We start from the raw sequence: 25,993 nt of genomic DNA on the forward strand, positions 1-25,993 counted from the left end.
CCATTAGAACGCTACTTTTGTTTAACCACTATACACAGTGATTGTGCATGCAAATCTTTTAATGGAAGGTGCTCGTGTGACCTTGTTGATGTGTGCAGGTATTTTTGTGATGGTCCCTGATCAAGCTGTTTGTGCTGACCATGCTTTTAGATAGACTAAATCTTAGGGTCTCACTTCCTTATCCAGCTATTCATCCTTCAGTGTGGCTTGTGTGCGGCTGATGCCTCCTAGGGCTAGCAGGGATGGTTGTGAAAGTGTATTGACTTCAGCTGTATTTGGGACACAGCAGAGAATCTAAAGTCTTGCAGAGAATACAGTGATCGGCAGCTTGTTTGATGCAGTTCTGAGATGTTTTTTCCGTTCTTGATCTGCGATTGTTTGCATTCTTGTTCTGCAGCGAGCTCAAGAGGCGCTTAAAAGCAGAGAAGAAGGCAGCGGAAAAGGAAGCCAAACAGAAGGAACAGACAGAGAAGCATCCAGTGGCAGCTGGAGACCAACCCGTTGAAGATGGCCTGTTGTCTGAAGAGGAAAGCCTTGACCCTAATGTGAGCATTAAGCAAATTATAACGTTTTCATGAACCTATGCTAAGTGGTTCTCAAAATTCTGGAACAAATGCTCTGTTTCTTGCAGTAAAGCAAACAAGTAGCCACTTTGTAAAACCAATGTTGCTTTTGACATGCATGAGCCTTTTTCCAGGTCTTACGTTACAATGTAATAATTGTTGGTTTAAAGACCAACTACCCTAAAAAAACAATGTTGGCACATGTATTATTTTCATGAAACCTGCATAAATGCCTCAGAGCAATCACATTTGTTGTTAGCCAAGATGGGCATGTTTATAGCTGCTTCTTAGTGGCACCATTTTATAAAGGGTGTGCTCCCAAGTGAAACCTGTAACAAGGAGCGTAGTATTAGAGCTTCGTAAAATCGAGAAAACTCTAAAATTAACCCCATGGTGTAACAGGAAGATAGTCCCAGGCTGTGAGGCGCCCTTTTGGTTTGATTATATCACTTCCTAAAACAATCATTAATCACATGCTAAAGAGCCAAAATGCAGATAAAGACCATTTTGGCACATCCTCCATTAGTTGGCAGTAAAAGACAGAATTAGCAAAGATATTTGCCTTATCGCACACCTCGCACGCATCAGGGCCTAAAGAAATGTCACCATAGCACCTCCATACTGATGTAACTCGACTAGCTCATTTTGGTAGCCTGCATCATCTTCAAGATGAACTTTATAGTCTACAAAGCCGTCACAACCAGCACGCCTGCCTATCTGGCTGATGAGCTTACCACCTCTGGTGGCTCCCTTTTCTGACCACAGTTAGGCCATCATCAGACCCGAGATAAGAAAGTGCAAAAGGCATTCTCTATAGCTATACTCCCATGAGCTGAAACTGCATGTGTCACAATTGCCCCCAGTGCTTTTTGGGGTGCAGAGTTCAGATTACGTAGCCTAGGTGAATTGGCAGCATGCTTTTAACGAACAGGTAGCATGGCGCTATGTATGCTTGCTTTAGACCAAGAGTGAGAGCTCAGTGGGATGAGAAGAGCATACAAGTTCCTGAATAATCTTTTTTTAAGATTTTTTTTTTTTTATTATTTATTTATTTCCAGAAGTATTTCTTCTTGAGGGTTGGGGGATGTATCTGCCCGTTTCAGATGTAAGGGTAGATTTAGTAAAACCACGCACTTGAGTTGTATATATTAAACTCACATTTGTAAACCTGGTCACATCCATATTAAAGAGCATGCCTGTGCCTTAAAAAAAAAGACTAGCAGATTAGGATATAAAAGTGGTTCAAAGACCATGAAATTGACCCCTGCAACCAAAAACTTCTCGGGTTGGTAGGTATGCAAAAGAAATGTAGATAAAGTTATTTTTTTTTTTTTTTTTTTTTTTTTTTTTTTTTCCTGTCCAGTTCTACAGTTTACATAGATGTTGCTGCAGCACTTCACATGTTCTCTTGTTTGGGTCTGTGGGGATTCAGGCATTGGATTGAATATCTATTTAAAGCAGACAGTCCAAATAAGTTTATTACTGAAACTAACATGTACAGAATGCCCCGGTTAAGTTGTGGAAGAGAATTGCTGACTTTAGATTTGGGCACTTTAAGCGTGATTTTATAAAACACCTATCTTAACATATGTGATTTACTGAAGAATGCTAGAATTTTAATTTCACTGATTACTGATTTGTTAGGTATTATATGTAAGTGATTTAATAGGTTTTAATGGCTAACAGACAATTGTAAATCCTAATACAGTGTTGTGCGTGTTGCGGCAGTAAACAAACCACACCCTTTCAGAACAGCACATTGGCTGTTTTAAAAAAGCCTTTTCTTTAAGCCACAACTTCATCCAGTTTGATTTTTAAAGTATATTGACTTTGAAAACAAGTGTTTTAGTGTCTATCACTTTAGCCATGAGTTGAGAGATCATTTTTGAAAGTTATTTGTTTAATACATTCTGCTTTAGTTTCTTTCTTATTACCATTGCTTATCTACATATCATCCCCTTCTTTCAGCCACCATAGTCCGTTGCTGTGCCTCAGTTGTTGACCTGCTGTTACAAATGGGCTTTCGGGTTGGCTAGTGTGTGCATCTAAGCCAGGCAGAACCCACCACTCTAATCAGGGCAATTTAAGTTACACACCAAAGATAACTTGCTCTCACCTGCTTGCAGCTTGGCACAGAGCAATCAGGCTTATCCCCAGAGATCACATGTAAAGCGTTTGCTCAACACACACCAGTGACACAATAATGACAACGCAAAAGACTCCACACAGGAATACATGAAAATGTCTTATATTATAAATATGTATATCAGAGCCCATTAGCAATATAAACCATAAATACTGTGCATTTCCTGTAATCATTGACATAGTACTGGTTATTCTGGTAGTGAAAGAATCAATACGATAGGCATCATCAGATCAGCAGTGCTTAGGCCATGAAAGCGCATCAGGTTATGAATGAAGAGGTATATAAAGCACTAAATATAAAGGTACATGCCAGCATTGGGAACTGGGGGGGGGGGTGCATGTATTGGCAAGTAGGCCTTGCTTGGTCTCCCGGAGTTGTCAAGCAGCAACGGCTCACGAGGGCTTGGAGCAGCTGCTCAGCCTCCTGAATTCTCAAAGGACAACCCGACCTAATACAGGCAGGTGAGAGATCTCCTGTGGTCCCTTCCGATGTAGGTGGGGGAAAAATAAGGCTGCCTGCTAGTTAGTGTGAGACGTCTTGTGTCAGTACCATCTTTGGGGCCGCCGCGGGAGAACAGATGCGGTTGCATGGCAAAGAACCTGTACTTCCTTGGGCCGAGTAGGGGCAGCACACTCTACCGGAGTAGTACGTGGCAGCGCTGAATATAGGTGCTCCTCTTGGTAAGCGCTTGGCATGGCCTGGGGAGCAGAAGAGTGTACATCGCTCAGCCTGCACTGATAGGTAAAAGATCGTTCACCATGCACGGAGCTCCTCATAGGACATTTGGGGACCGGGGGTTTACCACGCAGGTAGAAGCAAACCATTACAACATAACAAGTGGTTCCACTGGCGATGTTCTCCTGGCAACCCACAGTGTTTCAGTAGGACAGTGTCAGGGATCAGCTGGCAGCAGGGCAACAAACAGAAAAGCAATCCAGTGAGTCCTTTAGGCCACCCAGCAGATAGCAGGTGGCAGGGCAAAAACAGAAGAGCAGTCAGATGAGTCCTTTGAGCAGTGCAGCAGTCCTGACAGAGGTTCAGTCCCAGTTTCAAAGTGCTGTAAAATCATGAGATCAGATCCCCTGTATTTATATTCAAAAATGTCCTTGAAGAAAGGGGTGACTTCAGATGAACCCTTTCATGTGAAACCCAACCCCCTTTTAACCCAGCCCTGGCTCCAGACATCAGTAGGGGGTAATCAGCCTATTGTGTGAGGGTAGGACACAGCCTAATGACATGTAGGGAGAGTTCAAGTTTCCCTGTCCCCAGCCCAGGATGACCATCAGTAGGCAAATGCCTCTTCTATCACACCCACGCTGTGTTGTGGCTGTCTGAAAATTATGCACCACATGTGGCTGTCACTCTGCTCTTAACGTGGACTGGAGTCAGGCTGCAAAGCACTTAAAATCATAGCCACAGTGAAATGTCCACTTTCTAAAATTAGAATTTGTAAAAAAAATAAAAAAAAGTAATGTAGAATCCAACTACACCAATTATCAGGATTTCTCACTACCATTCCAAACATGCCCATGCTACTCCTCACAGATCATAAATTACCACTTAGACATATATAAGGGAATTACCAGTGCTAACCCATGAGAGGAGCAGCCCTCACAGTAGTAAAACAAAAAAATGGGCTGTTTATAACTACTAAGACATGCAAAACATAAAGGTACATGCCCTACCTTTTACATACACAGCACCCTGCCCATAATGCTATCTAGGGCCTACCTAAGGGGTGACTTAGGTGTTGTAAAAGGGGAGTTTGGGCCTTGGCATGTAGTTGACTTACCAAGTCAATGTGGCAATAAACTAGACACACAGGCACTGCAGTGGCATGTGTATGACAAGTTTGAAAAGGCTTCTTCTGTGAGTAGTGCAAGCAGTGATGCAAGCCCAAAAGTAGCATATGGTATACCACCTTACAAGGGACTTTCAGGTAAATTAAATATGCCAAACAGGTGTTAGCCAATCATACCAAGTTTAGGAGAGAGAGCACATGCACTTTAGCACTGATTAGTAGTAGTAGTAGTGCCCAGAGTCCTAGAGCCAACAAAAAGAGGTCAGAAAAATAGGAGGAGAAAGGTAAAAAGATTGGGGATAATCCTGTAGAAAAGGTCATTTCCAGCACCTACTCACCGCGGTGAGAAAAGATTTGCGACCGAGTTGGGTACCATGGGGAAATGGATGGGGTTTACAGTTATGGTTCAAACTGTACATTGTAATTTAAACTGCAAAGTTTCAGAAGCAGTTTCTGAAAATGTCAAAGGTTTGCAGTAGTTGATAACTAGTGGTTATTGGACATTAAAGTGTTTTCTCTGTTCTAGCAATACTACAAGATTCGAACACAAGCAATCCAACAGCTCAAGGGAACCAAGGAGGACCCATACCCACATAAGTTTCATGTGGATCTGTCACTCACAGAGTTCATTGAGAAGTACAACCATTTGCAGACGGGAGAACACCTCACTGATGTGACTCTCAATGTTGCAGGTTAGATTTGAAGAGAAAATTCCTTGTATTTGTGTTTAGTCCCCTTTTTATTTCTGAGGCATTTACGTTTCTGATAGACACTGTACCGAAAGGCCCGTATGATTTTAAATAGAAACTTTGGCTCTACAACTGTTAATATCTATCATAAGCCAATTAAAAAGCTTTTGTTGTGGCAAAAATTTGAAAGGAAAGTCCTTAAGTGAAACAAGGCCTTTATATCTTCAAATATGTATTTAATAAGTGTGCAGATATGGTTTATTTTCCTGAAACCGGAAAACTGTATGGAAAGACCTGTGTGGAACAAATAACACTTGATGTGCCCAAACACATGATGGGTGGACAGCAGCACAGGAAATCAGTGCAGGATATTTTGAATGGAGGAGTTTAAGGAAAACAGATCACTGAGATGAAGCTGTAGCTAAGAGATGCTGAATGCTGGAACAAAACCAATGCTTTGTTTAAGAAACTGAAAGAGAAAACCCAGAAAGCTGAAAGGCCCCTAGTTTAAAAGTTGTTCAAAGAAAGAGTGCATCTTCATATTGTACGAAGACTACCAAAGTGGTACTTCTTACTGCTATGACCAAAGAACAGTGTGAAGTGAATGAAGTTACAAGCATGCATTCCAGACTAAAAGTCACAGAAGAAAACATGTTATTAGTGAAAAGGGGGAGAAACCGTGAGAGAAAGCTAGCTTTCACTACTGAGGACATGAGAAGGTATTGAAACCCTTATACATTTTTCCCAGTGCTATTTGAAAGAAAGACTATAGTGCTTTAATTAGTCTTTTCCTTGTTTTCACTGGGGTTAAAGGTATGTTCGTTTATACGACAATAAAATAGATGTTTGAAGTTTTATTTCCGTAGGCCTAAGGGAGCCATTTCTGAATAATGGTTTAATTGGGAGGATTAATTAGTGGCCATTTTTATGGTTTATAATATGTAGAATCGATAGTAAGTGTACTGTTATTTTAGCAAGTTATAGCTTAGTAGTAATAAGGGTGCTCTGCAGGAGTTTTTTTGGAAGTTGTGCTACAACTAAGCAGAAGTACGATTAGGGTCAATTTCTCTAAACACTGATAATTTTTAAGCACAACTTCTTAAGGGTCATCGTCTGCCTTCAGAAGCTGGAAAGGGAATTTGGTTTGTTTTCACCATTGAAAAGATGGGTTGTGCCCCACTGTAAAGCACTAAGGAGATGAACTTATTTTTCCAGGATGTACTCCTATTTAATTGTCTTCTTTTGTTTCAAGGTCGAATCCATGCAAAAAGAGCATCTGGCATGAAACTGATCTTTTATGATCTACGGGGTGAAGGAGTTAAACTGCAAGTGATGGCAAACTCCAAGTAAGTAGAAAGAGGCCCTCTTATGTGATTGTTGGTGGAAAGAAGCTCCTTCACAGTGTGGTATAAACTGTGACAGAGAGAAGGTTCTCCAAAGGTTTAGGTGAAACACACACCTAAACCACTGAAATGTCCAGTGTCCAGAAGAACTGTTTTCAGATTTTTGACCTATTTACGTTATTGGACTGGTTATACCTTGCATAGATACAGCAGCCTCTTTCCTTTGCAAACACATTTTGCTTTTACTTTTTTTCCTTCTTTCAAACAGTTTGTCTTGAGATCTTGGGTACCAAGTTTGCCAGCAGTTTTCTTCTACTGAATATTTTGCAGAAGTATCAGTAGTTGCTTTTAAATGTATATATATTTTTTTTTACCGTTTAACTGCCAATACCGCGCATTGAACTGTCTGTGTCTGCTCACCTCTTACTCAAATTTGTTTTTCTGGCTTCCTGAATTAAATAAGTGGTCCCTCTGAACTTACCTCATTTCAGACTTAAGCTAACATGTTACACTGGTGCTTCTTTGGAGATCAAAATTCACACCATTTAGCTTCTCAGACTAACACTTGATTACCGGTTTCCTTGTCTTTGCTCAGGTGGTCTCACAATATGTTCTTTTATTTTTGAGGTGTTATCCATTAGAAATTTGAGATTTTCAGATCCAAAATTAAGTTTTATGGTGTATGCCTCCTTTGGACATTTGTTTTCTGTTATGAATTTGAATGGGCAAAAGTATCCTAGCATCTTCCAGAATAAGCCCTTTTAAATTATTTAGCTTCTTTTAAAAGGGGCTGTCCTGTCTTAATCCTTGAACTTTTGTCCAGCAGAATTAGGGACAATAATCTAGGCAAGATGCCAGTAATGTGTATGGTGGTACCGCAGCCTAGTATGTTATCCATGTCATGCTTGTTACTCATTCTTGAGTAATTAGCAATAACCCCAAGCCACTGTTCTTTATACTGGTCTTTAAAGTCTAGCCTCCTATTATGTTCAAGGTCCCAAAGTAAAAGTGCTTTAAGTACATAGTGGAACGGCATTTCTTTGCAGCAGAGAACTAACACTGTCTCCTTTCAACACCAGCATACACAAAAGCTGGTTATTTGGTATTCAGAAAAGGTATGTGGGTTTTTATGGTTTGATTCCAGAAGGCAATATTTTCTGAAATCCCTGGTCCTTTGTCATGGAGCTGTGCCCAGTGGAGTTTGGAGGCGATTGCTTGTGCTTCAGTTAATTCACCTTTTAAAAACAAAAAAAAAAATATATATATATATACATACACACCTGACCTCTTGCCATTCTAGATAGTTATTTTGCTCAAAATCCTAGTCTAATTCCTGGCAGGATTTTCAGTTGGCAGTTTCTCCTGTTTGTGTTGGTAACAAGGCTGTACCTTAATGGTTGTCCACAGTGGCCTCCGTGAAGCATCCTACATGTACACCAACATCGAGCAAGGCAAAAGCAACTTAACTACATCACTACAAGGAGCATGTATGCACTTAATGGGCCTAGAAGCGGCAAGGGCACCTTGAACACTGTGGTTGATTAACCTGATGCTGGTACTGTAGTCTCTGCACTCACCGGAATACTAAGTCAGCCAAACCATTTGGCCATCAAGAATGGTCTAGATCTTAGATGTTGGATGAGGCAGAACCTTCTTCGGAATGGTCCATATGCTATGAGGCTAGTCTGTACTTTTCTTTGTCATTTCAGCATGGTATTCTCAGTGACAATCTTGGCCTGGTACCTCTATGGGCGCCTACTCTTCCACCAGTAAGAATTCAACTGCCTTGTCAATGGAATAACAAGAGGGAATCACAAAACAAAGAACATTGTCCCTCAGACATTGCTCGCTGGGGCCCTAGAGGCAAATAGTGAAAGTAGTTCTTTCAGCACTAAATTACACTAGTGTACTCAGATTTTAGAACCTGCACAGTCCAAAGACTGTTAGAACATGTGGAGTGTTGCTGGTGACTGCACACAGAATCCAGGCTATAAACGTGTAATTCTCAGTCTTGTCTGTATCCTGCACGCCGTTCTGACCTGTACTGCTGCCTCATTTTAGATTAGTATTAAAGTAGGCAGAACGTGGGCATGGAAGCCTTGTTAAGTCAGTGACTGTACAGCTTGGTTGAACAGATTTAGTAATACACTGCAGCTGAGATTTAAAAAGAGGAAAACTGTTATTTTTCCATTACAGGAATTACAAGTCGGAGGAAGAGTTTGCTTCAATCAACAACAAACTTCGTCGAGGAGATATTTTAGGTGTTCGAGGAAACCCAGGAAAGACCAAAAAAGGTGAACTGAGCATTCTGCCTGTTGAGATGACACTGCTGTCACCCTGTCTACACATGCTCCCTCACCTCCACTTTGGGCTGAAGGACAAGGTAATGGCATATAATGCTGAACATGAAATCTTATTTTAATGTATGTGATCATTGAGACCTCAAGCTAGCAGTGTTTGAAGTACAATTGTCTGCCTCTCTGCTGGTCTCCTCTTTTTTAGTTAAACTGTTAGTGTACTCCAAATGATCTGAATTCATTATGTAGAGTGCATGAGGCATGCACTGACCAGGAAGATTCTTTGGCTGCTTTTCTCTGACTTCAGTGTTTCATACCTGTAGTGCATGGACATAACTTTCAAGGAACAAAGCATTGTATTCAATAATTTTCTTTCAATCCAGGAAACTCGATTCCGTCAGCGATACCTGGATTTGATTCTCAATGATCATGTGCGCCAGAAGTTCATTGTCAGAGCAAAAATGATCACCTACCTGCGTCGCTTTATGGATGACCTAGGATTCCTAGAGGTGAGTCATCATATGAGATTGAATGAGAAGTAATCTATTTCTCCTGATTCTCTGATGTGTGCTCTGAGATTGGACCTGCATGTCCTGTAGATCATTCACACTCATTCTTGTAATCCTTATTCCGACACTTCCCATATCCACCACCGCCCCACCATCCTCTACTTAAACTGCGACATGACTCCTGTCATGTATTGTCTGATTCCTTCATCGTGCCTAGGCTTTATCATCTATTTTTATTTTGTTCTATGAACTCATTGCACCTCCAGAATTTTTTGTTTCAGGGATTTTTACGTCTTTCCGAGGAAGAACTGTGCATGGTTGCCCTTACTTTTTCTATGCTCTTCAGAGGTACAGAAAAACATGGAGCAGTTGCAGGCTGTGATCTTACCTACAATACCGCAGCATGTTTCCCAGGGCTTTACTTCCAGGTGAAAGTCACCATCCCAGAGATGTACAGGCTCTAAATGTGTCAAATCGCACATGTGAACATATCCACAAACCGCAGGTTTATATACATGTCTAAAGTAGGCTGCATCACTCTTTACCCTTCTTTTGATGTATTGTGTAGCCTTTCATTGAGGCCCTCAGCAGTCCATAGTTAATGAGCAGCATCCACTGAGGGTACTGATGTTTACAATGGGTCACCAGAACTATTGCACTTCAATTCGAAAACCAATTTAACCCCATTGGTGTTGGCTCTCCTGGAGGTTTTCAGGGTTAGAAACTAAGGTACAACATGACTGCATAAATCACACTCCGTAAGTTCCATGCCCAGCTATTGCTTTATCTTCAGAGAAGATGACCACTTCCATTTGCAAGTAAAAAGAGCAGTTAAACATATGATCCACATCAGAAACCCGAAGTTGTTAAGTCTTATGCTTTTATAATGTTCCTGCAGTAGGCACTAGGTTTTTGTGGCCTCTGTTATGGAGCTGTGGTTGGGGTACTTAAGGACAGTTCAAATTTAAAATAGTGTTTGTACTCTGTCTCAGTCAGTAGGCAAGAGTTGGCAAGCAACAACAAAACAAAAAATAACACAACCTTGCGGTGATACTTAGTCATCTACTTCAGTTGTCTCTGATTCCTTGTACAGCTTAGTCAGCTGAATGTGCTGAGTATTTTACATTAATAAAAATGATGGTAATCACCTTTTACTAAAAAAACAAACCTATCACACAAAAGACCTACTCAGGCAGTGTCAGAGGTGCATTAGGATGCCAGGAGTCAGTGCCCAGTACAATGGCTACCAAAAATCTGGTGCCAGGTATCTAAGGAGTACTGAGTGAAAGTTTCTGGTCATCCAGAAAGTCTGGCTAACATATGTATTGGAGGGTTGGTGATAAACCTGTCACCCTTCACAGTTACTAAACACTATGGACATGTCCCTAAAAGAGCCAGTCTTTGTCAATTTTTATTGACTAATAATGAGAGATGCTGTTGAACCTGGCGCTTTTCACAGGGTCATCCCCACACTTTTTGCCTTCCTCCTCTTTTTTTGTTGGCTTTAGAACTCTGAGCACATTATCACTGCTGATCCATGCTAAAGTGCACCTTCTCGCCCTTGAAAACTTGGTATGATTGGCACATTTAATTTACCTATAAGTACCCTGTACAGTGGTATCCCTTATATCCACGGCCTGTAAATGAGATGCTGCCTAGTAGGCCTGCTTGCGCTACCCACAGAAGTAGGCTTTCAAACCTGTCTTAGGCCTGCCACTGCAGGGCCTGCATGCGCAGTTTACTGCCACATTGACTTGGCAAGTCCAACTACTTGCCAAGGCCTAAACTCACTTTTTAATACTCCTAAGGTAGGCCCTAGCTAGCCCTATGGGCAGCGTGCTGTGTATGTAAAAGGTAGGACATATGTCTTTATGTACTACATGTCCTAGTAGTGACAACAGCCTATCTAGTTTCTCACTATTGTGAGCGCTGCTCCTTTCATAGGATTGCATTGGAAATGCCCTAACATGTCTAAGTGGTATTACCTGATCTATGAGGGGTTCGTAGGCATGTTTGGATGGTAGTGAAAAATGCTGCTTACTGGTGTAGGTGTATTTTTATTTTTATTTTTTTTATTACCATTATAGAAATGGCACTTGTAGAAAGTGAGCATTTCCCTGTGCTTATGACTCTGGAGTTTTGCAGGTTGAATCCAATCCACGTCTGAGGCAGAGTGACAGGTGGGCATTGTGCATACTTCTCAGACAGCCTGTACACCGGGTGGGTGGTGTCACAGAGGTGCATCTGCATACTGAATGGTCTTGCTTGGTGAGGTAGAGGCAGGGCGCACATACATCTGTAAAGGCTGTGCCCTGGACTCAAACAAAAGGCTTGTTTATCCACTTCTGATGTCTGGAGCCAGTATTGGAGGAGAAAGGGGATATTCCTGGAACCGGTTAGTGCTAGGTGGAACTCCCCTCTCTCTTTTGTGGAAGTAACGCAAAATTAGTATAAGTACAGGGTGCTGGCCCCCACATTTGTAGACAGAAAGAGACACTGCGCGGACTTGTAACCAGACACTACTGGGCTACAGAACTGAACACCATATACTGGAAGGACTCACCAGGCACTGCCTTGGGACTGCTCTGCTGCTGTGGTGAGTTGTGACCTGCTAAGTCACTAAGAAAGACTGCCACTGCTTCTAACACCTTGTGCTGGCCTGCTTTCTGGGGCCCTGCAGCCTGGTGTTTCCAGGGGCTGGATGGTGATCCCGCCTTTCTGTGGCTGCAGTACTTTTTTCTCTGCTGGGCAAGTGGAGTGCCCCTGGCCGTCCTTGAACGTGTGAGGAGCGCCTTCTGGGCACAGGGCATGAGGACGCACCTCATCCGTGGTGTACGGGGCTGCCCACCAGAACACTTTATTTTACGGTGCCTTCCCCTTCCGTGGTGCAGGAGAGGTTGTGAGGAGCCAGTGGACTGAGTGCGGACGAGCATGCTTTGTGTAGTGCTCCTGGGGGATAAGTGGGCATTTCCTGCAGTGCTAGAGCGTAGAGGGGAGCTGCAGCTGAAATTGCAGCCTACTTCAGGTCAGGATAATGCGGAGGGGGTCACAGAGGCCACCTGCTGCCTTGAGGTACCCTGGGGCCAGGGAACCGGGCTGCCTGCCGCATCCCTTCTCAGGCGACCCGGCTGCATGGGTTTCGGCTGTGGTCCCATCTGTTCATGGGCTGCTGCCCAGCAACTCGTTGTACGCGGGGCGGACCGGAGAGTCACTTGGGCTTCTGTGACACAGAGGAGCTGAGTGTTTCCAATCAAGAGGAAGCGCAGGCTGAGTGCTTCTCTTTGTGTGTTCAAGCCCCCCAAACACCCTCCCCCCTTTTTTTTGAGGGGGAGTGGTGAGAGGACGCTGGTTGCCCATGCTCTCTGTGCAAGGCCTTGTTGGGTGTGGTACTCCGATATTGGTGTTTGGTGCGACCGCACTGCCCGATCACAGACGGCTGCTGGTGATCCTTGTATTCGGATCCACTGGGGTTGCTGTGCCACATAATCACAGGCAGCAGCCCCCGCTATATGATTGTTACTTGGGGAGGCCCCGGAGGGCTTCCATGTCTGCCCCTATCGCCATGGGCATTGTTCTATCACTAGCCCTATTCCGGATGGATGGAAACCTCAACGGAGGTCCGGTTCCCGCTAGGAGCGTAGAGGTACAGCTTTCTTCGTGGTAGGAGCGCAGGAGCTCCCGGTCTCAGCATGGTGTGCTGTAACCCACTGTACTGTTTGTAACATATGCACAGGAGTGCTGTCAAACTCTACACTAAGTAAGTGGAATGCAAAAGTCAGGCCCCACCCATGGAAGTGGAGTCGGTAGAGGGGATCTGGGGGAACTAGGAAACTCACAAGGTAAGTACCAGAGTGCTAACCCTCTCAAGCCATGTAACACCTATTTCCAAATGAGAGGTTGTTACCTCACTCTATCACAGGACATCCTTTGTTCTGCCTTCCTCTGTTTGAGCTGGTCAAGCAGCAGGAGGGCAGAAGCCTGTCTGAGGGGCAGCAGCAGTGTGGGCTGCCTGAAAAAACCCCAGAAAGCTAGTAAGAGCAATGCTGGGGATCCTCTGAGTGCATGGAATCATGCAGCCAATATTTGCAACAGTATTGGGGTATGATTCTGATATGTTTGATACCAAACATGCACAGGTTTGGAGTTACCATTATGTAGCTGGGCACAGGTGGTCCCCCGCACTCGCAAAGTCCAGGAAAATGGAGTTTGTAGGGGCACCTCTCCTTATGCAGGGGTGCCCTCACACACCAGTACATGCACCCTGCTCTCTGGGCTAGGAGGTCCTACTATAGGGGTGACTTACAGTGACCTTATGCTGTAACCAGAAGTGAAAGGGTGCGTGCACCTTGTCGTACAGGCTGCAATGGCAGGCCTGCAGACACATTTTACATGGGCCCCCATGGGTGACATAATACACGCTGCAGCCCATGGGGAACCCCTGGTGCCCCAATGCCCTGGGTATGTATCGGGGCACCAGTATGCCACATGTGGGGTGTTTGAAGTCCCAAGCAACCAAATTTAGAGGGAGAGAGTACAGTCACTGGGGTCTTGGTTAGCAGGATCCCAGTGAACACTGTAAAAACATACTGACATCAGGCAAAAAGTGGGCGTACCCATGCCAAAATGAGGGTACTTTCCTACAGCGTTGTAGGAAGTTGGCTCTGCATGTGCTATTTCAAAGTAAGGAATAGCGTGCACAGAGTCCAAGGGTTCCCCTTAGAGGTAAGATAGTGGCAAAAAGAGATAATACCAATGCTCTATTTTGTGATAGTGTGGTCGAGCAATAGGCTTATCAAAGGAGTAGTGTTAAGCATTTGTTGTACATACACACAGGCAATAAATGAGGAACACACACTCTGACAATTCCAGCCAATAGGTTTTTGTATAGAAAAATATATTTTCTTAGTTTATTTTAAGAACCACAGGTTCAAATTCTACATGTAATATCTCATTTGAAAGGTATTGCAGGTAAGTACTCTAGGAACTTTGAATAATCACAATAGCATATATACTTTTTACATAAAACACATTTAGCTGTTTTAAAAGTGGACACAGTGCAATTTTCACAGTTCCTGGGGGAAGTAAAGTAATGTTAGTTCTTGCAGGTAAGTAAACCACCTACGGGGTTCAAATTGGGGTCCAAGGTAGCCCACCGTTGGGGGTTCAGAGCAACCCCAAAGTCACCACACCAGCAGCTCAGGGCCGGTCAGGTGCAGAGGTCAAAGAGGTGCCCAAAACACATAGGCTTCAATGGAGGTAAGGGGGTGCCCCGGTTCCAGTCTGCCAGAAGGTAAGTACCCGCGTCTTCGGAGGGCAGACCATGGGGGTTTTGTAGGGCACCGGGGGGGGACACAAGTCAGCACAAAAAGTACACCCTCAGCAGCACGGGGGCGGCCGGGTGCAGTGTGCAAACACGCGTCGGGTTTCTAATGGTTTTCAATGAGAGACCAAGGGGTCTCTTTAGCGGTGCAGGCAGGCAAGGGGGGGCTCCTCGGGGTAGCCACCACCTGGGCAAGGGAGAGGGCCTCCTGGGGGTCACTCCTGCACTGGAGTTCCGATCCTTCAGGTCCTGGGGGCTGCGGGTGCAGGGTCTTTTCCAGGCGTCGGGATTTCAGAGTCAGGCAGTCGCGGTCAGGGGGAGCCTCGGGATTCCCTCTGCAGGCGTCGCTGTGGGGGCTCAGGGGGGACAACTTTGGTTACTCACAGTCTTGGAGTCGCCGGAGGGTCCTCCCTGTAGCGTTGTTTCTCCACCAGTCGAGTCTGGGTTCGCCGGGTGCAGTGTTGCAAGTCTCACGCTTCTTGCGGGGATTACAGGGGTCTTTAAATCTGCTCCTCTGGATACAAAGTTGCAGTCTTTGTTGAACAGGGCTGCTGTTCTCTGGAGTTTCTTGGTCTCTTGGAAGCAGGGCAGTCCTCTGAGGATTCAGAGGTCGCTGGTCCTGGGGAAAGCGTCGCTGGAGCAGGTTTCTTTGGAAGGCAGGAGACAGGCCGGTAGGACTGGGGCCAAAGCAGTTGGTGTCTTCTTTCTTCTTCTTCAGGGGTTTTTCAGCTCAGCAGTCCTTTTCTTCTTAAGTTGCAGGAATCTAAATTCTTAGGTTCAGGGGAGCCCTTAAATACTAAATTTAACGGTGTGTTTAGGTCTGGGGGGTTAATAGCCAATGGCTACTAGCCCTGAGGGTGGGTACACCCTCTTTGTGCCTCCTCCCAAGGGGAGGGGGTCACAATCCTATCCCTATTGGGGGAATCCTCCATCTGCAAGATGGAGGATTTCTAAAAGTTAGAGTCACTTCAGCTCAGGACACCTTAGGGGCTGTCCTGACTGGTCAGTGACTCCTCCTTGTTATTCTCGTTATTTCCTCCGGCCTTGCCGCCAAAAGTGGGGCCGTGACCGGAGGGGGCGGGCAACTCCACTAGCTGGAGTGCCCTGTGGTGCTGGAACAAAGGGGGTGAGCCTTTGAGGCTCACCGCCAGGTGTTACAGCTCCTGCCTGGGGGAGGTGTTAGCATCTCCACCCAGTGCAGGCTTTGTTACTTGCCTCAGAGTGACAAAGGCACTCTCCCCTTGGGGCCAGCAACATGTCTCGAGTGTGACCAGTCAGCCTACACAGGTAGTTGGTTAAAGTTTCAGGGGGCACCTCTAAGGTGCCCTCTGGGGTGTATTTTACAATAAAATGTACACTGGCATCAGTGTGCATTTATTGTGCTGAGAAGTTTGATACCAAACTTCCCAGTTTTCAGTGTAGCCATTATGGTGCTGTGGAGTTCGTGTTTGACAGACTCCCAGACCATATACTCTTATGGCTACCCTGCACTTACAATGTCTAAGGTTTTGCTTAGACACTGTAGGGGCACAGTGCTCATGCACTGGTGCCCTCACCTATGGTATAGTGCACCCTGCCTTAGGGCTGTAAGGCCTGCTAGAGGGGTGACTTATCTATACTGCATAGGCAGTGTGAGGTTGGCATGGCACCCTGAGGGGAGTGCCATGTCGACTTACTCGTTTTGTCCTCACCAGCACACACAAGCTGACAAGCAGTGTGTCTGTGCTGAGTGAGGGGTCCCCAGGGTGGCATAAGATATGCTGCAGCCCTTAGAAACCTTCCCTGGCATCAGGGCCCTTGGTACCAGGGGTACCAGTTACAAGGGACTTACCTGGATGCCAGGGTGTGCCAATTGTGGATACAAAAGTACAGGTTAGGGAAAGAACACTGGTGCTGGGGCCTGGTTAGCAGGCCTCAGCACACTTTCAATTCAAAATATAGCATCAGCAAAGGCAAAAAGTCAGGGGGTAACCATGCCAAGGAGGCATTTCCTTACAAGCGTGCTCTAGTGTAGGGATATATGTTGTGCATACCTTGTTTTGGGTGGGGGTGACCTCATCGTATATCCTCTTAGAATCCATGATGTATGCAGAGGGGAATATTTTCATGCCATGTGCGTTTATGTTGGTGATGATGACTTGCCATTCAGGGTAACATGTTTATTATGACATGCATTTTTGGTGATACTGACAATCTGATTACTGCTGGTGTGGCAGGAACCTATATGTTCACCTGACTACCGCTTGCTTTTGCAGAGTACTAGTAACCTGTGATGTTCTAAGAACTGCTTGTGTTGCAGGTATTATTCATACATGTGATGTTTGGTCTAATGATCTTTTATGCAATACAGTTTATTTTCTTATAACTTGTAGTGTTTCCTTTGTGGTGTAATTGATTGTGTCACATGTTGTGCAGACATCTTACACATTGCCTCTGGGATAAGCCTGACTAATTATGCCAAACTACCAAGGGGCTGAGCATGGGTTATCTTGGGAATGTAACTCTAGATTTCACACTTTTCAGTGAACCAGCTATTAAACGCTCACAAGTTTTATTTTCGCCCCTCTCCAAACTGATCAAATAGTTCATAATACCCAGTGCAAGTGCTTTCATAACTCTGATGTAGGTCAGGCAACATCGGATCTGGAATTGAGGAGTTATCGTTGTCAAAGCAAATTTTCTTTTAACAGACAGGCTCTTCCATTAACTATTGTTCCAGAAATAAATTGTTTTCTTCATGGTTTTTGGAAGATTTGCTCAGATAAATGGCATGTGTGGAGAAACCTATAAAATCTTGTAAATCAGTTCACAATTTCTCTAAGAATTCCTCTTAATGCCTGAACTCACAATTGAAAAAATGGCTTATAGGTTCTGTATTCTAAACTTGGTAATCTGAACATATCTTACTCTGGGCTAGTGACAGGACATGCCTGTAATAATTGTTCTTGGCATGATCATTTTCAGTAGATTCCCTTGCCACCTACTTTCCAGATTGAGGTACAAACTGTTCTCTCCAAAATTATACCAAAATATTGATGGGGTATGCTGCCTTCAGTTAAGTTTCAACATTAGACCCATAACAAAATGATTGAACGTTAATCTTGATGTGTTGGGATTCTGTCTGACACTGAGCATTTTCTGGCAACAGGGGCACAGCTTAGAAACCAGGCAAATAAAATGAGAAGCAGTAAAATATCCTCTTTCTGGGGTCCTGTTTTCTGGATTTTAATTTCTGTCTAATGCAGTTTCTCAGACCAAGGATGTTTTCTAGAAAGGGACTCTGTTCACTGTCAGTTTTAGGCTTCTAAGATTTACACATAAATGTTCTGCACTTACCACTACCACTTGGTACCGCCAAGTCGTGTCTGGGAAAGCTCTGTAGTAATCCTTTTTTTTTTTAACAGAGATTTTATGTAAAGAGTTGCTGCGTGAGCTACTTGAATTGGTTTCAGTGCTGTGGCCATGATTGATATTGGGAGTGGGCGGTGGTGGGGAACCATCTGTCTTCAGATTCATCTCCTTTATTAACCAATGTTTGCAGTGTCTCTGTGCTTCTTTAAAATTATCATTGTCCTATCTGATCTTAGATTGAAACCCCTATGATGAACATTATACCTGGGGGCGCTGTGGCCAAACCCTTCATCACTTACCACAATGAACTGGACATGCATCTGTACATGAGAATTGCACCTGAGCTATATCACAAGGTAAGGATGGTGTATTTACTCTTCAGTAAAATGCCTAAGAGAATGACCTTGTAGGTTTGATCATTTGGGGAATTGGGAAGTAAAGTGCCAGCATCATGTGGGTAAAGACCCTGGTACACAGAGAGAATGCACTCAGAAGAACCATTATTCTTAACATTAAATATGACTGTTAGTGGTACAATACATGGTGTTGATCTGAAACTGGGGAAAGGGTCATTAACAGAAGCAGCATCACCCTCAGATAGGGAATAAACATTAGAACCCTGATTACGCATGGAAAGGACAAATTGTTGTGATAATAAACTTATCGGTGTTTCTGAATTAATATTCAGGGAGAATGATAGTGAAATGACTTTGGTCACTAGCAATGAAGGAAGAAAGTACCTTCAAAGTATAGTAATACTTTTTTAAGGAGATGAGTGTTTTGAGACTGAGCATTTATTATAAGTATTGGTAAAAGTGGATTCAAGTGCTTTGGTGGGGGCAGAAGAGTTTTTCTTTTTTGTTTTGTGTGTGTGGTTGTATGGGCAGCCATCGAGTGGACAGACAATATGAAAGTTTTTTGCCTGAAGCACTTGGTGTTGATGGGTCATCTCAAGACCTTTGGGGATATTTGTGTTACCACTTATTTGGTCCTTCTTTTATTTAGATGCTAGTAGTTGGAGGAATTGACAGAGTGTACGAAATTGGTCGTCAGTTTAGAAATGAAGGCATTGACTTGACACATAACCCGGAGTTCACAACTTGCGAGTTCTACATGGCATATGCAGATTACCATGACTTGATGGACCTCACAGAGAAGCTGCTCTCAGGTATGTATACAATGTTGTAAAGAAGTGTCTTCCCACTCTAGTCTTCCCTGCTCTTCACAATGTGAAAGCGTCACTTGTTCGTCGTTCTTCCCATTTTTGCTAATGATTCAGAAGGAGATGCGACCTTCTCTGCTTTAGTGACTACCTTATAGATGCACTCACACCCGTGTCGTGGACTTTAGGTGAACACTGTTCTTTGCTATAGTATCCGCCAATGGATGTACCCACTATCATGCTCATGTCTCCCTCTTTCTGCATTCTGTTCCATGGATGTACTTCGAACATTTATGTAGTCTTTGCTTCTTATGTCCACTGCCCCTCTCTGTAGCCTGTCTCTCTGATGCACTTTTATTTAGGTCTTGCTTGCCGACCGCGCATTTGCTGTTGATGCAAGGGTTATTGTTTACAAAAAGGGCTTGGAGCCCGCCATTGCTTACCATTTGTTAGCTACATTGATATTCTTCTTTATTGCCTCCCAATTAAACACATGTTCTGGATATCACTTGCTTTTCTTTCTGTGGAGCATGGACCAAGCACAGATTGCTTCCTGTTGCTAGGTGTCCGTCCGCTGATCATACTGTGATTGAGGTATTATTTCTTCTTCCCTCCCTCCTACACACCACTTTCCTGTGTTGCTTCTTTCCCCATCCACCCACCTCCTCTTCTTGCTGCTGCCTCCTCTGCCCCACCACCCTTCCACGTCCTCATTGCCCGCCTGTTACCCTCGGGGGTTCCTAGATAGCTGTATCAGTGTTCTTAACCTCAGGGCACATAAACTTGCTGTTACCAGTTCAGCTCTCTGAAATCTCATAAATTAATTTTTCCCTTAAATGTGTAAAGCAAAGGTGAGAAAAAGGTTGCACAAGCCCCAGCCACGTTTTAGGTCCATCACAAAGCAATACTTTTACTTCTGTGGTGGTCAAACTTCAATCAAGCCCTTCTGCTAGTTTGTGGGTGCCTGCACCCTGGCGATATGAAGTGCAGAATAATTGAATACAGTGACGGACGTAAGATCTACATAATATCACTAGCTTGCAGTTGAGACTGGCCCTCATAGGCTGTGATATCCCTGTCGATATCTTGCCTCTTGGCCTGTGATTTGGTATGTCTCTGTTGCAATCAGCAGACAATTTTAATGGAATTGTCAGCTTTTCTTGGGTAGAAGCCAAGAATGTGAACTTTGTAGATTGTGTTGGGTATCTGCCTCTAATGACCTTGTAGGTATTAGGGCACTATGCATGAGCCTCAGTTATATTACACAAGGCCACATTCATTTTATTTTATTTCATTTTGTCCAAAGAAATTGATTTGCCCAGAATCACAGGATGTTTAGCAGATACGGAGTCTCGAACCTGCTTCCCCAGTTCCAAAGTCATCACCTCTAGCCGTGAAGTCACTTCTTCATTTTTTCTGTAAATGTGTCTTCCTTATCCACCAAAGCAAATCTAATTCTTGAATTAGACACTGCTTCAGTGTAGAACCAAAAGGACTGCCTTGTGTTTACATGCTTGTTCTGTAGGGAGACACTTTTTCCAATTTTGCAGTGGGTACTTAATATCACTTGAACTTCAGCAAACTTGTTTGCTGTATTTTCTCTGTAGTGTTGTGTTTTTTTTTTTTTTTTTTTTGTACAGGAGGAATCATCGGCACACCCTTCAGAATTTTTCTAGACTTATCTAAACATTGCAGTTAAGATCTGTTACCTTTTTACAAATGTAATTAAAAAAAAATTCTGCTTATAACAAAGCACTATTATCTGCATAATCTTTCTTTCAGAGCCTGGAGGAGCCACCACTAGTTAACTCTCAATCTTATTTGCTGCCACCTGGGTGGCCAGCACGTGCCAGTTCCATTTGCTCTTGTTCTCTCTTCTTACCCTGTTGTCTGTGTTGCTTTTTTCTTGAAGCTTCCTCCCTCCCAGGCTGACCTCGTCACAGCTCTTTTTTTCTTAACTTGTAGCCAAGCAGCACATCAAGACCTATTAGCTTTGCCAGTTCTTGTTACTTTTGTGGGTCCTTTACCCTCTCTGCTTCTGACAACATTTACTACGTTATTTGCTCTAACCTCTATACCCGAGATATTAGTCATTGCTATTGGTATAGTAATAATACTTTATTGTGTAGATTAGAATAGCCCGGGACAGTAAATACATTTAAAAGAAACAAGAAAAACAGAACAGAGTATGAATATAAACGTAAGCAGACTTCCAGTGCTTTACTACTATAAAATAGTACAGAGTACAAAAACAGCACCAGTGTTACTAATATTATTTAATTTTAATTGATCAACTAGCCCTGAAATACATAAGCTAAATTATCAGGTGAACCATGGGCGATCAAAAGAACCAGTAGAAGCAATGAAGTTCACTAGTTGGTTACCTCAAGTAACTATAACTCGGGCCCTAAGCATCTAAAACTCGCACACCCTCCATGCAGCGTTGTCATCAGTTGTCATTTCAGATCTTCCAGTGGTGTTGACAATTATGTCAGAACATGTCATGGGGATTTATCATGTGAGGTGATTAGCAGTGCCTGTTGAGGGCGTGAGCTATAGTTCCTTTAGGGCAAGAATTATAGTTTCTTAAACAACTGGAAGGATTTACATCAAATCACAAAAAAGCACACTTTCTGGGCCAAGATGTAGAATTGCTGTTCAAGTTTCCAACGGAAAATTGTATGGGGAAAACACCTTTTAGGATGCCACACTTTCTATGCCCTTGCTTGACGGATCACCCTGAAACTTCCAGAACGGAGTTGAGGTGGATTATTTATTTATATATTTTTTTAAATTGATCAAATTGCGCAAAAGTTATTAGCAAACCAGAAAAATTAATTTCCTATGGAAATGTGGTCCAACTATAACTACCTTGTGGCAACCTCCACTGGGATGCATTCATGTGTATGTTTGTAAGTATGCATATCAACTCGATTGGGTCTTGCCTAACAGACAGCCCAAGCTTACTTGGCTGCGAAAGACCTTTTAAGGACTTTCCAAAAACTTAGTGGGCTCACAGCCCGTCAATTTGTTGTTCATTGTCCCTCTTTTTTGCTTGATTGATATTTAATGGCTTTCCTTGTTCCATCTTGTATTTGCACTCCACCCCCCTCCCCAAGAGCAGAGCCTCTTTGCTATCCTTTTGATTGACTGACTTGTATAATTCCGTGCCTACTGTTAGGAAACTAGTGTTCGATGGCATCTGTCGCTGTAGATACACATGGTATGCATTAGCTCGCCATCTGGTGTTGGGTCGGAGTGTTACAAGTTGTTTTTCTTCGAAGAAGTGTTTTCGAGTCACTGGACCGAGTGGCTCCTCCTTCTGTGCTCATTGCGCATGGGCGTCGACTCCATCTTCGATTGTTTTCTTTCCGCCATCGGGTTCGGACGTGTTCCTGTCGCTCCGAGTTTCGGAACGGAAAGATAGCTGAAAACGGAAGATTTTTGACGGTATCGTTGCGATCCGGTTCGAGATAAACACATACGACAACGCATTGAACATCGAAGCGCTTCGGTGCCCTTCGGGGTAGATTTCGGCACACCGTCGGGGCCTAGTCGGCCCGACCGCGTGGAGAACAACGCCGATGGAACGGACCCCGTTTCGATTCTGCCCTGAATGCCACAACAAATATCCTTATACGGACCAACACTCGGTCTGTAACCTGTGCCTGTCACCCGAGCACAACGAAGAATCCTGTGAGGCCTGTCGGGCGTTCCAGTCCCGAAAAACTCTGCGCGACCGTCGAGCGAGAAGACTGCAGATGGCGTCCACGCCAAAAGAGCATCGACAGTTCGAGACAGAAGAGGAACAGGAGGAATCCTTTTCCATCCAGGATTCAGACTCCGACGAACTCGACCATCCAAAAACAGTGAGTAAGACGTCGAGATCAGAAATTAAAAAAGGCAAAAAGGCCCAGGGGACGCCACTGCCAACCGGTCATGGCTCAACCCAAATTCACGGTGACCAACAATCGGCACCGAAAAAGGCCCATTCAGTGTCGAGATCGTCCGACTCCGGTCGAGACACCGGCACGCAGCCTCCTCGGGACCGAGAGAGTGCTAAAGAGAAGCATCGACACCGAGAGTTCGGTGTCGACACGGATCGACGCCGAGACAGTGGCGCCGAAGATCATAGAGGCCAAGATTTTTCGGCACAAAAGAAGAGGAAGGTTACCTCGGAGCCGAAAAAACAAACAACAGGGTTTTCGGAGCCGAAAAAAGCACCAACAGACCCAGTTTCAGGCTCCTATACTGAAGAACTTTCTATGTCTTCACAAATGAAAAGACACAGATTCGAACAGGAACTGCAATTCACTGAAGTGGATCACACGCAGAAGCGTATCTTTATTCAGCAGGGGACAGGGAAGATCAGTACCCTTCCACCTGTCAAAAGAAAGAGAACACTTCAGTTTGTAGCACGAGAGGCTCCTCAGCAACAAACAGCAAAGACGGTAACACCTCCTCCCTCGCCTCCACCTGTAACTCCGGCTTCACCAACTTACACCCCGTCACATTCGCCAGCTCACACCGCCATGAGCCACGATGACCAAGATCAAGACGCGTGGGACTTGTACGATGCACCAGTGTCTGATAACAGCCCAGACACATACCCAACTAGGCCATCACCACCTGAGGACAGCACAGCCTATTCACAAGTGGTGGCTAGAGCAGCTCAGTTCCATAATGTGGAACTACACTCTGAACAAGTAGAGGATGACTTTTTATTTAACACCCTCTCCTCCACCCACAGCTCCTACCAGAGCCTGCCTATGCTCCCAGGCATGCTTCGCCATGCAAAGGAGATCTTCAAAGAGCCAGTCAAAAGCAGGGCAGTAACGCCTAGAGTGGACAAAAAATATAAGGCGCCTCCTACGGACCCTGTATTCATCACCTCTCAGCTGCCACCAGATTCTGTGGTGGTAGGGGCTGCCAGAAAACGGGCAAATTCACACACTTCTGGGGATGCACCTCCCCCAGATAAAGAAAGCAGAAAGTTTGATGCAGCCGGGAAGAGGGTCGCTGTCCAGGCAGCAAACGAGTGGCGCATCGCAAACTCACAAGCGCTGCTAGCGCGATACGACAGAGCCCACTGGGATGAGATGCAGCATCTCATTGAACATCTCCCAAAAGATCTACAAAAAAGAGCAAAACAGGTTGTTGAAGAAGGTCAAAACATTTCCAACAATCAAATACGCTCCTCTATGGATGCAGCAGACACAGCCGCAAGGACCATTAATACGTCGGTTACCATCCGTAGGCACGCATGGCTCAGAACGTCTGGATTCAAGCCAGAAATTCAGCAGGCAGTACTTAACATGCCAGTAAACGAAAAAATGCTGTTCGGTCCGGAGGTCGACACAGCCATAGAAAAGCTCAAAAAGGACACTGACACTGCCAAGGCCATGGGCGCACTCTACTCCCCGCAGAGCAGAGGATCTTATACCACCTTCCGCAAAACACCTTTTAGAGGAGGGTTTCGGGGTCAGGCCACACAAGCCAGTACCTCACAGTCCGCACCGTCCACCTACCAGGGACAGTACAGGGGAGGCTTTCGGGGCCAGTATAGAGGAGGGCAATTCCCTAGGAATAGAGGAAGATTTCAAAGCCCCAAAACCACTACCAACAAGCAGTGACTCACACGTCACTCACCCCCCCCACACAACACCAGTGGGGGGAAGGATAGGTCAATATTACAAAGCATGGGAGGAAATAACTACAGACACATGGGTCCTAGCAATTATCCAACATGGTTATTGCATAGAATTCCTGCAATTCCCTCCAGACATACCACCAAAATCACAAAATTTATCAAAACACCATTCACAGCTTCTAGAGATAGAAGTTCAAGCATTACTGCAAAAAAATGCAATAGAATTAGTACCAAGCACACAAATAAACACAGGAGTTTATTCACTGTACTTCTTGATACCAAAAAAGGACAAAACACTGAGACCAATTCTGGACCTCAGAGTAGTAAACACATTCATCAAATCAGACCACTTTCACATGGTCACACTACAAGAAGTGTTACCATTGCTCAAAAAACACAACTACATGACAACTCTAGACCTCAAAGACGCATATTTCCATATACCAATACATCAATCACACAGAAAATATCTAAGGTTTGTATTCAAAGGAATACATTACCAATTCAAAGTATTGCCTTTCGGTTTAACAACCGCTCCAAGGGTATTCACAAAATGCCTAGCAGTAGTCGCTGCACACATCAGAAGGCAGCAAATACATGTATTCCCGTATCTAGACGACTGGCTAATCAAAACCAGTTCGCTCACACAATGCTCAAACCACACAAATCAAGTTATACAAACCCTCTACAAACTAGGGTTCACCGTCAACTTTGCAAAATCCAACATTCAGCCAAGCAAAGTACAGCAATATCTAGGGGCCATAATAGACACGACAAAAGGAGTAGCAACGCCAACTCCACAAAGAATTCACAATTTCAACAGAGTCATTCAACACATGTCTCCAAATCAAACAATACAAGCAAGAACAATACTACAGCTCCTAGGCATGATGTCCTCATGCATAGCCATTGTCCCAAACGCAAGACTGCACATGAGGCCCTTACAACAATGCCTAGCCTCACAGTGGTCTCAAGCACAGGGTCACCTTCTAGATCTGGTGTTAATAGACCGCCAAACTTACCTCTCGCTTCTATGGTGGAACAGTATAAATTTAAACAAAGGGCGGCCTTTCCAAGACCCAGTGCCACAGTACGTAATAACAACAGATGCTTCCATGACAGGGTGGGGAGCACATCTCAATCAACACACCATAAGAGGACA

General features: G+C 44.3%; 1 protein-coding gene and 1 long non-coding RNA gene across 4 annotated transcripts in view; one reads left to right on the top strand and one right to left on the bottom strand.

Annotated features, from left to right (window-relative positions):
- Positions 1–25,993, bottom strand: part of LOC138268111 (uncharacterized) — a 221,970-nt gene that overhangs the window by 38,112 nt on the left and 157,865 nt on the right. The gene's annotated exons all lie outside the window — the stretch shown is intronic.
- Positions 1–25,993, top strand: part of KARS1 (lysyl-tRNA synthetase 1) — a 91,760-nt gene that overhangs the window by 12,998 nt on the left and 52,769 nt on the right. For both annotated transcript variants that reach the window (XM_069217468.1, XM_069217467.1), the window contains 7 exons: positions 398–545; positions 5,037–5,202; positions 6,452–6,545; positions 8,739–8,925; positions 9,223–9,348; positions 18,256–18,375; positions 19,025–19,187. In XM_069217468.1, coding sequence (XP_069073569.1) covers positions 398–545; positions 5,037–5,202; positions 6,452–6,545; positions 8,739–8,925; positions 9,223–9,348; positions 18,256–18,375; positions 19,025–19,187 — 1,004 coding nt within the window. The remainder of the gene's footprint in view (positions 1–397; positions 546–5,036; positions 5,203–6,451; positions 6,546–8,738; positions 8,926–9,222; positions 9,349–18,255; positions 18,376–19,024; positions 19,188–25,993) is intronic.

This window comes from Pleurodeles waltl, chromosome 12 (genome assembly GCF_031143425.1).
Source record: "Pleurodeles waltl isolate 20211129_DDA chromosome 12, aPleWal1.hap1.20221129, whole genome shotgun sequence".
Lineage (NCBI taxonomy): Eukaryota > Metazoa > Chordata > Amphibia > Caudata > Salamandridae > Pleurodeles > Pleurodeles waltl.